The sequence below is a fragment of the Salvelinus alpinus genome, chromosome 24 (assembly GCF_045679555.1).
Source record: "Salvelinus alpinus chromosome 24, SLU_Salpinus.1, whole genome shotgun sequence".
Lineage (NCBI taxonomy): Eukaryota > Metazoa > Chordata > Actinopteri > Salmoniformes > Salmonidae > Salvelinus > Salvelinus alpinus.
The window spans coordinates 26,209,375-26,224,566 of record NC_092109.1 but is presented as its reverse complement, the minus strand read 5'-3'; the positions used below and the strand labels follow the sequence as shown (position 1 = coordinate 26,224,566).

The 15,192-nt window shown below is 40.6% G+C and overlaps 2 protein-coding genes and 1 pseudogene across 9 annotated transcripts; 2 read left to right on the top strand and 1 right to left on the bottom strand.

Annotated features, from left to right (window-relative positions):
* Positions 1 to 736: 736 nt before the first annotated feature.
* Positions 737 to 3,927, bottom strand: LOC139552417 (protein FAM136A-like). 2 transcript variants are annotated; one of them, XM_071364148.1, is made up of 4 exons: positions 3,577 to 3,916; positions 3,235 to 3,375; positions 2,914 to 3,139; positions 737 to 1,152 (listed from the first exon to the last, which is right to left on the bottom strand). In XM_071364148.1, the coding sequence occupies exons 1-3, from the start codon at positions 3,661 to 3,663 to the stop codon at positions 2,951 to 2,953; spliced, it is 417 nt and encodes a 138-aa protein (XP_071220249.1). In that variant the 5' UTR covers positions 3,664 to 3,916; the 3' UTR covers positions 737 to 1,152; positions 2,914 to 2,950. The 2 variants fall into 2 exon arrangements, with proteins under 2 accessions (XP_071220249.1, XP_071220248.1); XM_071364147.1 differs by lacking the exon at positions 737 to 1,152 and having other exon boundaries at positions 2,520 to 3,139; positions 3,577 to 3,927.
* A 161-nt stretch (positions 3,928 to 4,088) lies between these two features.
* LOC139551861 (prenylcysteine oxidase 1-like) lies at positions 4,089 to 8,851 on the top strand (annotated as a pseudogene).
* A 1,076-nt stretch (positions 8,852 to 9,927) lies between these two features.
* Positions 9,928 to 15,144, top strand: LOC139552415 (tripartite motif-containing protein 44-like). 7 transcript variants are annotated; one of them, XM_071364139.1, is made up of 12 exons: positions 9,928 to 10,093; positions 10,500 to 10,553; positions 10,826 to 10,861; positions 11,045 to 11,077; positions 11,203 to 11,241; positions 11,378 to 11,401; positions 11,502 to 11,534; positions 11,658 to 11,690; positions 11,884 to 11,910; positions 12,014 to 12,031; positions 12,217 to 12,264; positions 14,996 to 15,144. In XM_071364139.1, exons 1-12 carry the CDS (start codon positions 10,039 to 10,041, stop codon positions 15,007 to 15,009), a joined length of 414 nt encoding a protein of 137 aa, XP_071220240.1. In that variant the 5' UTR covers positions 9,928 to 10,038; the 3' UTR covers positions 15,010 to 15,144. The 7 variants fall into 7 exon arrangements, with proteins under 7 accessions (XP_071220240.1, XP_071220239.1, XP_071220241.1 ...); XM_071364138.1 differs by having other exon boundaries at positions 11,655 to 11,690; XM_071364140.1 differs by having other exon boundaries at positions 9,935 to 10,093; positions 10,500 to 10,544; positions 11,655 to 11,690.
* Positions 15,145 to 15,192: the final 48 nt, after the last annotated feature.

Genomic DNA, 15,192 nt, shown 5'->3' with positions numbered 1-15,192 from the left:
GCTATGATCCCTTATTGATGCCACTTGTTAAATACACTTCAATCAGTGTATATGAAGGGTGGGAGACAGGTAAAGAAGGATTTTCAAGCCTTGAGACAATTGAGATATGGATTGTGTATGTGTGCCATTCAGAGGGTGAATGGGAAAGACAACATATATAAGTGCCTTTGAATGAGGTATGGTAGTAGGTGCCAGGTGCATTGGGTTGTGTCAAGAACTGAAACCTAGTGGGTTTTTCACTCTAAACAGTTTCCCGTGTGTATCAGGAATGGTCCACCACCTTTGGGTGGTGCATTGGAGTCAACATGGGCCAGAATGCCTGTGGAACTGAACATTCAATTCTCTGGCAACAGCTCTGGTGGACATTCCTGCAGTCAGCATGTCAATTGCATGCTCCCTCAAAACTTGAGACATCTGTTGCATAGTGTTGTGTAACAAAAACGCACATTTTAAAGTGTCCTTTTATTGTCCCCAGCACAAGGTACACCTGTGTAATAATCATGCCGTTTAATCAGCTTCTGTCAGGTGGATGGATTATCTTGGCAAAGTAGAAATGCTCACTAACAGGGACATAAAAAAATGTGTGCACAACATTTGAGAGAAATAAGCTTTCAGTGCATATGGAACATTTCTGGAATATTTTATTTCAGCTCATGAAACATGGGACCAACACTTTACATGTTGTGTTTGTATGTTTGTTCAGTGTACAGTACCAGTCAAAACTTTGGAGACCGACTCATTCAAGGGTTTTTCTTTATTTGTACTATTTTATACATTGTAGAATAACAGTGAAAATTCTGAAATAACACATATGGAATAATGTAGTAACCCCAAAAAAGTTAAATCAAAATATATTTTATATTTGAGATTCTTCAAAGTAGCCACCCTTTGCATTGATGACAGCTTTGCCCACTATTGACATTCTCTCAACCATGAGGAAGGAATTTCCAACAGTCTTGAAGGAGTTCCCACATATGCTGAGCAATTGTTGGCTGCTTTTCCTTCACTCTGCGGTCCAACTCTTCCCAAACCATCTCAATTGGGTTGAGGTAGGGTGATTGTGGAGGCCAGGTTATCTGATGCAGCACTCCATCACTCTCCTTCTTGGTCAAATAGCCCTTACACCTCCTGGAGGTGCGTTGGGTCATTGTCCTGTTGAAAAACAAATTATAGTCCCACTAAGTGCAAACCAGATGGGATGGCGTATCACTACAGAATGCTGTGGTAGCCATGCTGGTGAAGTACGCCTTGAATTCTAAATAATTCACAACACCATCACTCTTCCTCCTCCGTGCTTCACTGTGGGAACCACACATGCGGAGATCATCCGTTCACCTACTCTACGTCTCACAAAGACAGCGGTTTGAACCAAAAATCGCAAATTTGGACTCATCAGACCAAAGGACAGATTTCCACCGGTCTAATGTCCATTGCTTGTGTTTCTTGGCCCAAGCAAGTCTCTTCTTCTCATTGGTGTCATTTAGTAGTGGTTTCTTGCAGCAATTCGAACAGTTGATGTTGAGATGTGTCTTTTGACTGGTACTGTATATATATATTTTTTTAAATATATTGTATTTTACATTGTTTGCTTTCAGTCCCACAGGAAGGGGATGGTTGGGGAGGGTGAATGTAAACGCATCCTCAGTTGATAAGCAAACTTGGATGTTTAGTGGGGTAGAAGGGGCTTTTTTTTTTTCAAACCCTAGGTTTAATCTCAATTTGGGATATAATTGTAATAAACATGCCATAATATATTGTAAAGTGTGTTTGACAAATATATTTATTTTGGCATAGCAGTATTGTAATGATCTACAGTGAATGCTTACCTTTATACTTGTCTTCTTTTTAACCAGGCAAGTCAGTTAAGAACAAATTCTTATTTACAATGACGGCCTAGGAACAGTGGGTTAACTACCTTGTTCAGGGGCAGAACAGATTTTTACCTTGTCAGCTCGGGGATTCAATGCTCCAACCTTTCAGTTACTGGCCCAATGCTCTAACCACTAGGCTACTTGTCTTTGCAGTCATTCATGATATGCTGTAATAGCCTCACAGATATACTATAATTTTTTTTTTTTTACCATTGGTGTCTGTGCATACATTTGTACATTATACAGAGATTATTCCACCATGATTATCGTTATTAAAACCTGCATTTTCAAAAGCTGGATGTTAATATGGTGTGTGTGGTGCATTACTATCAAGTTCAACTCTAGTGAAAAAGTTCTGATGAATTGCCAGAAGACACAGCTAGATAAAGGAAAATTCAGGCTAAAAGGCAATACAAATGCAATTCCATCCTTTTTTACCATCTGCTTTCATTTTTATATAAAAACTGATATAGTGATGAGGGAAAGAATCACAGAACATGCATGGTTCCCACAAAACAAACAGCACAGAGATCATGCTAGAGGAGAGAGGAACAGGTTACAAATATTTAGAGCACTGAGGCAGAATAAAGACTCTAATCATACAACAGCTAGGCTATCAGGACATGTAATAAATACCCTTACACACAGTTCACAGACACCGGTATTTTTTATGTTAGACAGTTCTGTAATGGCACAGGTCTGCTGAGTAAGTTCAGCTGGCCTGTCTGGTCTGTAGGTTCAACCAATAAACAGTAAGTGCTACAAAGAAACAGTCCATTTGCAGGGGATGTGTAGTTTCTTCTGACTCTGAGCTGAGGTATATCCCCCACCCTCCCCGACAGCATGGACTCAGATTAACCTTTTACCAGGACCCAAATCTCATTCCTGCAAGCTGTCCCTTTCCCTCACTGAGGTATTGGATCTGCCATTTATAACTCCCTCTTTTACACTGTGATAATAACAAGCCATCTTTGAGTCTGCTGTTTATACTTCCTCTGTGTTATTTGAGTCAGATGACAGTCACTGTAGTATAGAGGCCAACCTGTCTCATGCATCTGAAGTAAGCTATTCCCTCCTCCTCACTGTGGAATAGAGTCCAGGTTCTCTTTGAGTCTGTGCGTCATGCTGGGGATCAGGTTGATGTGGTCGTCCACACAGCTGCCCACGCAGTTCTCCATCATGGCCCGCACGGCTGGCTCCTTGGCACCAGAGTCAAACAGGTCCCTGGCCTTGTCATTGCAATGCATGGTGCACCTGGTCAGCCGGTCCTGGGCATGAGGGAGACAGAATGTTAATCACAATCAATCACTACAAATTCTATGTATCTATTTTCTCATCATAATCAACACCACATGAAACTCACCTGAAATTTCTCTAGTTCATTGGTCACTAGTCCTTGAGCCTGCGCCAGAGGAGCGTGGCAGCGTTCAATACAAGTGTGCACCTGCGACATGGAGTCTGTGGAGCGCTCACAGCACTCTGCACTGCACTTGAACATGAGTCCCTGGATACATTCACAAGGAAGATTTGAACTGTGCATCTGATATAAGTCTAAGTGTTGAAAATAAAAGTTGGCAAATGACAAATGCCTGGAGAAAGAGGGTGATTTGTAAAACCGAAGTTTGTAGATAATGCACTGCACAATATACTGGATTTCATTGTATGTATTGGACATAGCTGAAATTGCATTTCCATAACCACTTACTTGCATCTTGCGGATGTGGTCCCGTTCTAAACTTTGAACCATATCCTCTATGGTTTTCTGTACACGAGCTTGATGCTCCTCTGCCATTTCAAACGTTGCTTTCAGTAGCGTGGGTATTTAAACGGAATTTTAACTGTTAGAAGATACGGTTTGGCTACGTTGCAACGCTAAATAACAGCCACACCAATGACATACAGTATGCTATTGCAAGATTCCCAAGCCTTGTTACATTACTGTTTCAAACTGTAGGTCACCTCCGTGAAACCATGCCTCTTCGTTCTGGTGGCAAATACATCACATCCGCTCTAGCTTCCGGCATTATCTTGGTCATTTCCGGTTCCAAATAAGGTCGCGATGTGACCGAAGCAGAGTTAGTTATAGATGTCTTTGACCGAAGTCCCCACTTAGTTTGAAGTCCTAACTTTAAACTTTTACAACACTGTGCTTATTCTATATATTTTTCTCAACGACTTTGACTAAATTACTAGTTAGATGAGTAATTAAATAGCATGATGCGTTTTAAAGATCCTCTGTAAACTCGTAGTAAAACTTAATCGTGAACTCCTTGAGAAGTCTTTTCCTCTACTGACTTTTGAAATGGTGAGCAGTGCACACGTATCAGTCATTTCTAATTGTTTGATTTTAGCCAACTAAGTGGGGTGATATCATAGATGTTTTTAAAATATCACACATTTTCATTTTTTTTGCCAATAACCATGAAAGACTGCTCCTCAAAATATAAACTGTGTGCTGCCCTTTGACCCCAGACAGAGAGATTGAAATACTTGATAGACCTACTACCCATGTCACCACCAGCAGCAGGCTATGCTATCTGTCCTAAATTGACTCAGCAATTCACACAATCGTATTAAAGTGACAAGTTTCTGACTACTGATCAGTTGTGAATGTAGCCTATGTTATTTTTGTCATTGAATGATGATTTCTTTACTCTCTACTCAGATGTCATTGCTTGGAAATAATTGAAAGGACATGATGATTTCGAAAACCCTGTAATCAGGGCACTCCTGTTCTTGAGACTAGCGTCAGCTTCAGAACTCAGAAATCTACCCAAGACGATAGGTAAACCAATCCTAGTCCAGACTCCACATTCCATTTTCTTTTTCAATGGCATCCAGTGAGGGGGGTTCAAAAACAACCATGAATTTAGTTCCATTGGTCCAGAGAGTATTTCTATTTCAGAGAACACATATTTATGACAAATTTTTTCACTTGTGAATTGTTCATTTCACTCCCCTTGGACTTTGAATGACATTGTAGAGCTGTGGTTGGAGCGGGCATCGGTGGCACTGCAACAGCTTACTTCGTAAGACAGGAGTTTGGGGCAGTGGTGAAGTTCGACGTGTTTGAGCCAGGCACTGTGGGGGGGCACCCAGAACATCGGGGGCTATGAGTACGAGACGGGGGCGCAGTTCTCCACCCCCTAAACCTGCACATGAAGTACTTCCTTGAAAAACTAGGTGAGACATGTTAGCCTATCAGAAATACACTTGTTTGTTCCTGAAAGAGTGCTGTACACATGCACAGATGGACTAATATGACACCCATCGATATTTCTCCCCTGTTTATCTCAGGTCTTTCCCAGAGATGGGACGTCCCATGGAAAGGAGCTTACCTTTGAAGAGAGTGACTGGTTTATTGTGAACTTCCTGCTTCAGCGGTACAGGTTCAACTTCCTGCGGATGCAGATGTGGGTGGAAAGTGTTCTGGACAAGTTCATGAGGTGAGACTTTAGTTTCTGCTACCTGTTTATTTATAGCACGGCAGTCATAACCTTTATTATGAAATAAACATGTTATTAATGAGAGAATGCTAATTGTAGGTATGTGATGTTTTGATTCTTGTTTTTACAGAATCTACCAGCAGTTCAGCTACTCCTTCACCAGTGTGGAGAAGCTTCCTGCATGCAATGGGTGGTGACGGTTTCCTCACACTAGCCAATCAGATGCTGGAGGAGGCCATGTTGGGGGAGGACTTTTCTCAGAGCTTCCTCAACGACGTCGTGGCACCTGTGAAATATGGCCAAAGTGTCCGCATCAGTGTTTTTTTGGGTGCGTTCTTAACAAAAGACTTAAGTGCGATAAGTGGTTTCGAGTGCTCTTATGTGGCCATCCAATGAAAACTAGTGACAGGAAGTTCGGCCCTTTTTACTGACTCGAGTTCTTTCAAATTGTTGAGTCAAAAGAACGACTCATTTAGTTAATTTGATTCAGTATTGCCCAGAACACGTAGGACCTTCCTGAGACAATCATGATTCTACAAGCCTTGTTCACCATAGCATGGGTTTATTGGAGCTGCCATTTTGGCCTGAGACTTATGAAAGTGTGCTTCTAACAATGTAGGCCTACATTTGTGATTGCTAGCCATACACATACAATATTTATTGATACCTTTGAAATGAAGTCTATAGATGTGTCAGCAACCGGACTAGATTGTGAAGGACTCTTGGCGGAATGCAATTGCTTGACTGCCGCGAGGGATTAGTACAATATCGTTCGCTGCAGCCCCCCCAAACAATGATTTGTTCTCGAGTTCAAGCTTGTTGAGCAGAGAGGCAGGCTCTATGTTTGGTTCTACAAAGTTGTGTCCATCATAACATTCAATAATAAATTAATTGCAGTCATTCTTGCACCATGCAATCAATTATCAGTGTCTTTTTTCTTCTCTATGCTGCCTGCTGCATGATACATTTTCCTGTGCGCAATGATAGACAGTTGGTGGTCGGAGCACGTCTCTGGAGCCGCTGAGTCGTGGGAGCACTTATTAATCCTGCTGTATTCATTGCAGCCAGCAGGTCAAACAAACAACTAAAATGAACGATGAGTCAGTAAAAATAGTATTTCAGAAATAACTAATTGTTCACAAACTCACATCTCTATTGAAAACATAAGGGAACTGAACTAATCTTGCGAAATGTGTGGTGTGATGTCTCCAGAGGTGGTGTCTCTAGCAGGGGCAGACCCATGCCTGTGGGCAGTGGATGGAGGTAATAAGGTGTGCTCAGGACTCCTGTACCACAGCAAGGAAGCACTCATCCCAGCACGAGTCACTGCTTTCTCTGTCAAGCTGCAAACATTTAAAGCAGGTACACACTGTATATGCATATATAAATGCCTCAAATAACTAACAGCACAGTTCATTGTAAAATAAATATGCAAATTGTCTCAAATCTGTTCTGTAGATGCTAAGGCTCTACTCGCTCTCCCTTTTACCACAGCCAGTCTTTAGGAGGTGAACTATGTTTGGGAATCTGGCTTCACCCATTCCCTGATTGACATAGTGATTGTGGCCACACCTCTCCACCAGGGAAAGCGTGCAGGCTTCACCTCTCCACCTTTGCAGGCTTCTTCCCTCCTATCCCCTCCCAGTACCCTGGGCACCTCCACCAGACTGTCACCACCCTGGTCCCCGGCCTCCTTAACGTGCCCTACCTGGGGACCTCTGAGAAGCCCTCTACCTTCAGTGTGTCAGACATTCTCACCACAGACTCCATCATCAACAGTCTGAGCTCCATTGACCCAGTGCACATCCCACCAGGCTACTCATGCCCGCCAGTCAATGAGAGCAAGGTGTGGAAGGTGTTTTCTCCTCCGCCTCTGTCCCAGGAGCAGCTCCAGGACATGTTCCTATCATCGGAGACGAAGTATCCCGCTCACAGTCCACCCCACGGCGGGACCTCTCCGTTCATCCTTCATGAACGCCTGTACTACCTGAACACTGTGGAGTGGGAAGCCAGCACCATGGAGATGAGCACCATCTCAGCCAGGAACTTGGCACTGTTGGCACACCACCACGGGCAGGTTCGACCAGGAGGACCTGCACACGTCTGAGGGGAGAGCTATGAAGAGAGAGAGAGGGATAGCAGAGGCGGAGAAGAGTGAATCATGAGAGATGGCAATAATATAATTCTGATATATTCCACAGTAAAACACTCCTGTCAGGTGAATACTAGTCTGGGGTGTTCTGCTTCATTATGAATCTAACACTGAAGAAATCGTGATGTATTTTTTAATTGAAAAAGTTAACTTAAATAATATCAACTGCAACATTAGCGCACAATTTTCAGCAGATGATATTCTTGTACTGTACTGAATAGAATGATCACTGTGACAACAGCATAGGGAACTATGCTATACTACAGGGTAAAAGTAAAATGATTGAAAAGACAAGGTACTTGGGTTTTCAAATATATAGCTGCTTTAGATACTGCTAACTTTTAGAAATGAGTGTCAAATACATCTATATGTACCCTGTGACGAGTAAACCATCTAAACTAGTTTCTGTATGTCTTCCTGCTGTGTCTCAAGCGCTCTACCTCTGGTATAGTGTTGAAAAGATTGTAAAGCAAATTGGTTGGTGAAATTTGTGATTTTGCAATTTAATTGGCCAACAGATAATTGGAAAAGTGTTGGTGTTATACAATGATGAAAACACCCATGAAGAACAAACCCCTGTACTTTTTCTAGTTTAAAATGTTTTCATTTTAGAAATGTAATTAAAGCAATTAACTGCATATTCGCATTGATCATTTGATGTCGTTTGAACATGTACTGTAGTGTATTTAGATATTTCAAAATTGTGCCTTTGAAATTACTAAGCAATGCTTTTTACATCTGGGAATCAGCCTTTCTACTTGCTTTCAGAAAATATTTAGTCTCTGTTTTTGGAATGTTTTTGTCATGTATGCGATGAGCAAATTGTGCCATAAAACAAGTCTTCCATGTGGACCAAAGTGAAGTATAAGAACACAAAGTACATTTATTTTACTGTGAGTGACAAGTATCCTTCAGAAAATAATTGTCTTCTGTTCTGGGAGGTAAATTACACATTTCTCTGTCATTTGTCTAGAATTAGTTTGAGAATAACCATAGTTGGTTCAGCCTTTCTAATGCACTTTTAGAAGTTTTTAGGGTTTCTTTGTGATAATGTGTGATACTGTACAACCATAGTAGATAGTGCAGTTTGTTAGAATACTTTTACAGCAAAGTCCCTAATGTTTAGACGTGTAAAAACAATATTTGATGGAAGAGGGAGAGTATTTTGAGACCAGTTGATTTGAATCCCCAAAGTTGGCACAGATCAAATGCAAGCATTTGTAAACAATTTTGAAATTAGAATTTGTAATTGTGATATGTTTTATGCTCTATTTGACATGGTTTTCTATGGCTTCTCAGCTAAAATAAAATTACTTCAATTTTGTTTTGTTCATTTTAAATAATGGGAGACTTGAAATCACTGTTTCCAATCATAATAAAGAGCCAACACACTGAAGAGATGAATGTCATCTGTAATTATTCAATACATGCCCTGCCAGGCCCGAAGATGCAAATCGCCTCTTGTTTTTCAACAAACTGGACATTGAGAGCCCAAACCACATTTTTCTATTTGCAGATGAGGCCATTTGCTCTGTCACATTTGCAGTGCTAGGGAGTAGTTCCACTACATGTAATTCAACCAGTAATTTAACTAAATTCAAAGCTTCGTAGTGTTTTTATTAGTTAACAAAGCCGTGTAGCTTGCTACTACAACTACCCACTAAATCTCTGGCTGTCACACAGGTCGCACTAAACTGTTAACATCTGACTGCAGAGTTATGTGTTCATGCAGTCATGTTTCTTAACTTTGTATTATATTACATTTCAGATTAGACATGATAATTTGTCATGAGGTAGTTTTGATGTAGTGAGCTACTTTTTCAAAGTAACTTTAGTTTAACAAACTAGTATATTTTTATAAAGGGTAGCTTTGCTGTAGCTCAACTTCTTCAGTGTGAAGTAATTGGTAGCTTGGTAAACTATATTTTCAAAGTAGCTTTCCCAATACTGGACATTGGTCACTAAAAGCTGGGTCATATTGCTTGATAACACAGATGTGTCACTGTGAAAAAAAGTAGCAATGATACTGCGAGAGATGACAGGGGGATTCAAATGTCATACAGATATCCTTCACTTTTCCCAAACAAATTAGAATAAAAACGGAATGCTCTGTACCAAAATTGACATCATCAGGTCTGTGTGCACAATGGATGAATTGTCTCACTGAGGTGGTCTGTATCCCACATCAGAACACAGCCTCAATGATACACAATAAAATACAAAAATGTTATTCCAGAAAGGAAATTAGATTTTCTTTTGACAACATGGAAAGACCGTCCTACAAACACCCCCCTTTCCAAACAAGCACCAGCACCCCAAATAAAGGGGCACCTGACAGAAGAGCCGACAATGGGTGGCATTCACACCCTGAATAAAGACACGTCTGTGTTGTGGCCGGGATGTGCCACCCAGCTGTCCCTAGGTAGGGAGGGACAATGGTACCATAGCCGCCTGTCCATGCAAAGCATGTGATGAAAGTGAAAGTATAAATAGGCCAATACCGACAAAAACACAATACCCAGTTTGGACTGACACTATAGCACCTTCTATAACCAACCACGGAACCAAGATGAGAGTCGGAGTGCCCATATTCCTCTTTTTGGCTGCAGCAGGATTCCATACTGGTATGAGAATTGTGTGGTCTATTTTCTCAATGTCATAATGTTTTAAACTTCTCCAATATATTTTTGTTTAAATATCAGTCAGCTGTGGCATTCGATGAAGCCCTGTACTGCTGAAACTAGTTGCAATGCTGTTTCATGATGTATTGTGCGATGGTAATGTAAATAAGGCCCTCAGCCTTTTTTATGCGATTGGCGTTCAATTGAATCCTTACATTTAATTGATAACATGGCCAGAGGGAAATGTGAGTTGGCTGGATATAATAGTAAAGAACAATAAGGCCCGCACACTCTTTAAGCTCCCAATTCAGCGCTTTCTTTGGTGGGGGGGTTGGATATAATCACATCTATGTTGTGTTGGCTAATATAATAATCAAATTTGACATTAAATTGCTTCTGACATCCCCAGCTCTGACCGCATCCTTGGAATCGGCAGAAAAAGAAGACACATTTGGTGAGGAAGGTGAGAAAGACCATGATGGATGAAGATGATGATGTTGATGTTTTTGAGCGCAATGTCTCCCTGACAACTCATGAGATAAAATAAGATAAGATAGTACTTTATTAATCCCCCAGAGGGAACATTTTATTGCGCCAGCCAATACATACAGTACATGACCAGTAAATACACCATAAAAACACAACACACAGACATTAAACGCAGCACATTATCAATAGACATAAAAAAGTGTTTGTGTTAACAGAAAACTCATGTAACTTTTTCACTTTTTCCAGTGGGGCTGGAGCAGCTAAGCAACCTGCAAAAGAGAGGTACAATGATCAATGTCTCAGAGATGCTCATAGAAGAGCTTTTGCTCCACGCACAACTGCAATGAATTTGACTGAAATCTAGTCCAACTGGAGTTTCTTTTTATCTACTCTGGGGCACTGATGGCTCATAGTGCTAAAGCTTGCATTAATCGAAATAATTTATCTGCCTTTCTCTGTCCTCAGATCAGGAGGAGTTTGAAGCAGCTCAAATGAGTGGTAAGACACACAGTGACACAGGCAACGATTCTGGTTAATGACCTGTCTAGAACTGTCCCAGAAAATAATTTCTAATCATTTAAAATAACACAATGAAAGAAAATCATTTCCATATTGCCATCCAGCCACAGATGATGCACACAGTGAGGATGTACAGTACTTGGGTAAGGGAATCCTAGCCTTCTAAAAAACGAATTAGGGGCCATTGTATTTTTTTTGCATTTAGCCCATTGATAGTGAAATAATACAATTTCACCTCTTGTTTTCCTTTAACAAATGTAATTTTTCTGTCTATGGTAGAGGCTGTTCAAGATGAAAATACTGGTAAGCACTGAAGTCTGCTGTTGACAAGCATAGTATTAATCAACCATACGTTTTTGTAAATGTAGGCCTATTCATCATTTATTGAATGTATTTTTTACAGAGGAGGAGAATGACACTCTGGAAGAGGGCATGAGTAAGAACAGATGGCACATGATATGACAACACTCACAGGAAAAGATTGGTTACTGACAGGCACGCGTTTTTTTCATCGTTTGTTTAAATTACTTATAACTTTACTCGTGTCATTTTCCAGCAGACAGAGACGGAAACGTTGAGGCAGACCAACATGGTAAGGAAAGGTTGAACGGACAGTGTTTAAAGACACCTGTAGATGGCAATAAAGTGTTAGAAGACCGACATGAGTGTGTCTTAGCAAGACATTTACTTGATGTTTGGTTCTTTAGTTATAACTATTTAAAAAAGTATATATTTTAGATTCATGCAGGTACATGTATAAGCCTAAATTTCCTGTTCTCCAACAGAGTCTGAGTCTGATGAGGATGTAGATTGTGAGTAATTACCTCTGTCTTTTTCAAAATGTCTCATGTAATAACACATGCAGGACTTTTCCTAATACACCCTCACAACCTTGGGTTCTCTGTTTCCTTACAGGTATGAGGCAAAAGCGAGGTACGCATAGAACCTTCAGAGTCTCATGTTATCTCAAGTTACATTTGATAGAATCATCTTCTCTGAGTAACACAAAATATCCAAAGAACATTTGAAACTCACATGAAACACAATACCAGCCATTCACTCACTGGTATACAATTTTGTGTTAAAATAAGATGTTAACATCTTCTGTCCCTTCCTAGAACACCTCGAAGCCAACGTTGAAGAAGCAGATGAGACTACGAATTTAAGTAGGATATGAATATCTACTTGTTAGTAAATATTTTGAACAACTGACAATGGTCTTGTTGACTGCCTGTCTTGTTGACTCTGGTAGTAGATACAGTGGGCTCCAAAAGTACTGGCACCCCTGACTGGCAATGCACAAACAATGCTTAAACAAATATAAACAATATAATTATAGAGATAAACTCAAAATACCAACATGTGAGAAATACTGTACTTTATTAATGTTTCAATGGAACCAACCAAAATAATTTATTGATTTAATTAAAAATCATTGTCCTCCAAATCAAGGTTTCACAATTAATGGCACCCTTAAAAATTATTGTAATTAACATCTACCAAAATTAAACCACAAATTAAATTCCACTTATTTAAGTTTATCTAAGTCTTAAGCAACTATATTGAGCCATTACATCACTTCCTGTTTCACTAGGGTATAAAAATTAGGTAACACACATGCAATATCCCGCTGTCATCCAACACCATGAAGAAAACAAAAGAACTAGCAGTTCAAAAGAGACAGATGGTCATAGACCTTCATAAATCTGGTAATGGCTACAAGAAGATCCACAAACGATTGAATATACCACTGAGCACTGTCAGGGCAATTATTAGAAAATTCAAAAGATATGGAACAGTTGAAAACCTCACGGGTAGAGGACGCAAATGCATTTTTTCCCCCCAGGATAGGGAGGATGGTGAGAGAAGCAACAAAATCCCCAAGAATCACTGTGAAAAAATTGCAGGCCTTGGTGGCATCTTGTCACCAGGTTTCAAAAAGCACCATCAGACGCCACCTCCATATCCACAGGCTCTTTGGAAGGGTTGCCAGAAGAAAGCCCTTTCTTACCCCAAGACACAGACACAAGCGCTTGGAGTTTACCAAACGTCATTTAAATTATGACTGGAAGAAGGTGCTCTGGTCAGATGAGACCAAAATCGAAAGTTTTGGTCAGATACAGCATCGGCATGTTTGGCGTCGAAACCGAGATGCATACAAGGAGAGGCATCTCATACCCACGGTGAAATATGGAGGGGGGGGGGGTCAGTGATGTTTGGGGCTGTTTTAATTCCAGAGGTTCAGGGGCACTGGTTAAGATTGATGGCATAATGAAATCTACCAAGTATCAGGCAATTTTGGCTGACAATCTGGTTGCCTCTGCCAGAAGGCTGGGACTTGGTCGTAGGTGGACTTTCCAACAAGACAATGACCCGAAACATACCTCAAGATCCACACTGAAATGGTTCTGTGACAACAAAATCAATGTTCTGCCATGGCCATCTCAGTCGCCCGACCTCAATCCAATCGAAAACCTGTGGGCTGAGTGGAAGAGGGCAGTTGATAAGTGCAAACCCAAGAATGTGAAGGATCTGCATAGAGGATTGGTCCAAAATCCTTCCAAATGTATTCCTTAACCTCATCAAACATTACAGGAAAAGACTCCATGCTTTTATCCTTGCCAGAGGTGGTTGCACTAAGTTCTAAATGAGTGCCAATAATTATGAAACCTTGATATATATCCCCCTTTTTTCTCTTCACAAATGAGCGAGGACATAGCTAGAAACAGTGATAATTTCTTAATTTTACCCACCTAGTATCCATTTTCCATAAAAATGTGTTTGCTCTAGCTGTTGAAATTGTTGAACATTTTCCATTGCTCATAAAATGTAAAGGTTCAGACTGTGTCTCAAGTAGGATGAAGTAAAATGTAAAGGAAAGGGCTTCATCAGGGCTTTCCCCTCCTGTTACCCTCAACATCTCCGTCTGGTAAAACAGGAATCTTACAATACACAATAAACACATAACTTCCTTTACCACAGCTGTATAACAGCAGCCAGGCACATCCTGGCAGTAAAAACATGTTTTTATTACACTCATGCGAACAAGTAATGACATCTTTGTTGTTCCAAAAACTATGCTTTGTAGTGAGCATATCAACATAACATGTTGTTTAATCATTTTATAGTTATTAACAAGCTAATTTTATGGACAGACAGCAAAAACACATTTTATGAACTATGCCAGTCAGAGTCTATGTAAAAATATGAATGTAATACATGTTCATGGTCAATAGTTATTTTTGAGTTGATGAGGACAATCACATCATAGAGCTAGACTTTATTGACTTGACCTCATAACCAAAGCACTCCATGGAGAGACTTTGACCCAGACCATGGAGTCACTGATGTCAAACTAGTTGAACAGGACACCGGCAAACGCAACGTGATTGATTGTTTGAATGCTGGCACCCTTGCTTTTAGTGTATCTAGGACAGAAATCCAGGGCACTCCAAGACACCGGTCCCCAAATGCTTATCTGTGCTTGATTTATTCTGTATCTGCTGTGTCCTGGGTTATTTCTGGACCCGAGATGCGCCGTTCCTTTCCTAGCCAGTATGAGCCAAGGCATGCACATTTTTGACAAACTGTATGACCAAGGTCAATAGTCAAGGTCCTTATCTGCATGTTCAGCACTTCATCTTCTTAAGGCTCTGGAACCCTGAACACAAATTAATATTATGTTGTGTAATAATTTACTAGTTTCTAGATCACCGGGTTAACCTGAAAATGCACTTCACTGGGCATAAAAGGTGCCCTCGTGTTATTGAATCAATGGTTTTCACAGCCAAAGCAACTCTGTGCTAGAACTGTTTTGAGACTCCTGCGGGGAGTAGGATACTTGTGTGTAATGCTCATAAAACAAAGGAATCAATTCTCACTTTTTCTGCATCACAGCTGAGGTAGAGTGAGCCTGCAGGAAGCATCATGTGAGGAGGCAGCGCTTGCAGACCTACCCCCATCTTCTATTACAGAACCTGAAGAACATTGTGCAGCAGAACAGTTAACTGTCAATAAAGAGAAACATCTCTCCCCATTCTATTTCACTGCTGTGTGACTCCATCCTTATGCAATAGGCCATTGAGGTTGATTTA

What these genes read in the sequence shown, in the direction of transcription:
- LOC139552417 (XM_071364147.1), bottom strand. Translation starts at nt 3,663, where the DNA reads ATGGCAGAGGAGCATCAAGCTCGTGTACAGAAAACCATAGAGGATATG. An exon ending in ACCACATCCGCAAGATGCAA is followed by an intron (nt 3,376 to 3,576) that starts GTAAGTGGTTAT and finishes GAATGTATCCAG; the next exon opens with GGACTCATGTTCAAGTGCAG. An exon ending in ATGAACTAGAGAAATTTCAG is followed by an intron (nt 3,140 to 3,234) that starts GTGAGTTTCATG and finishes CCTCATGCCCAG; the next exon opens with GACCGGCTGACCAGGTGCAC.
- LOC139552415 (XM_071364138.1), top strand. Translation starts at nt 10,039, where the DNA reads ATGAGAGTCGGAGTGCCCATATTCCTCTTTTTGGCTGCAGCAGGATTC. An exon ending in TGAAGCAGCTCAAATGAGTG is followed by an intron (nt 11,078 to 11,202) that starts GTAAGACACACA and finishes ATTGCCATCCAG; the next exon opens with CCACAGATGATGCACACAGT. An exon ending in CACTCTGGAAGAGGGCATGA is followed by an intron (nt 11,535 to 11,654) that starts GTAAGAACAGAT and finishes GTCATTTTCCAG; the next exon opens with CAGACAGAGACGGAAACGTT.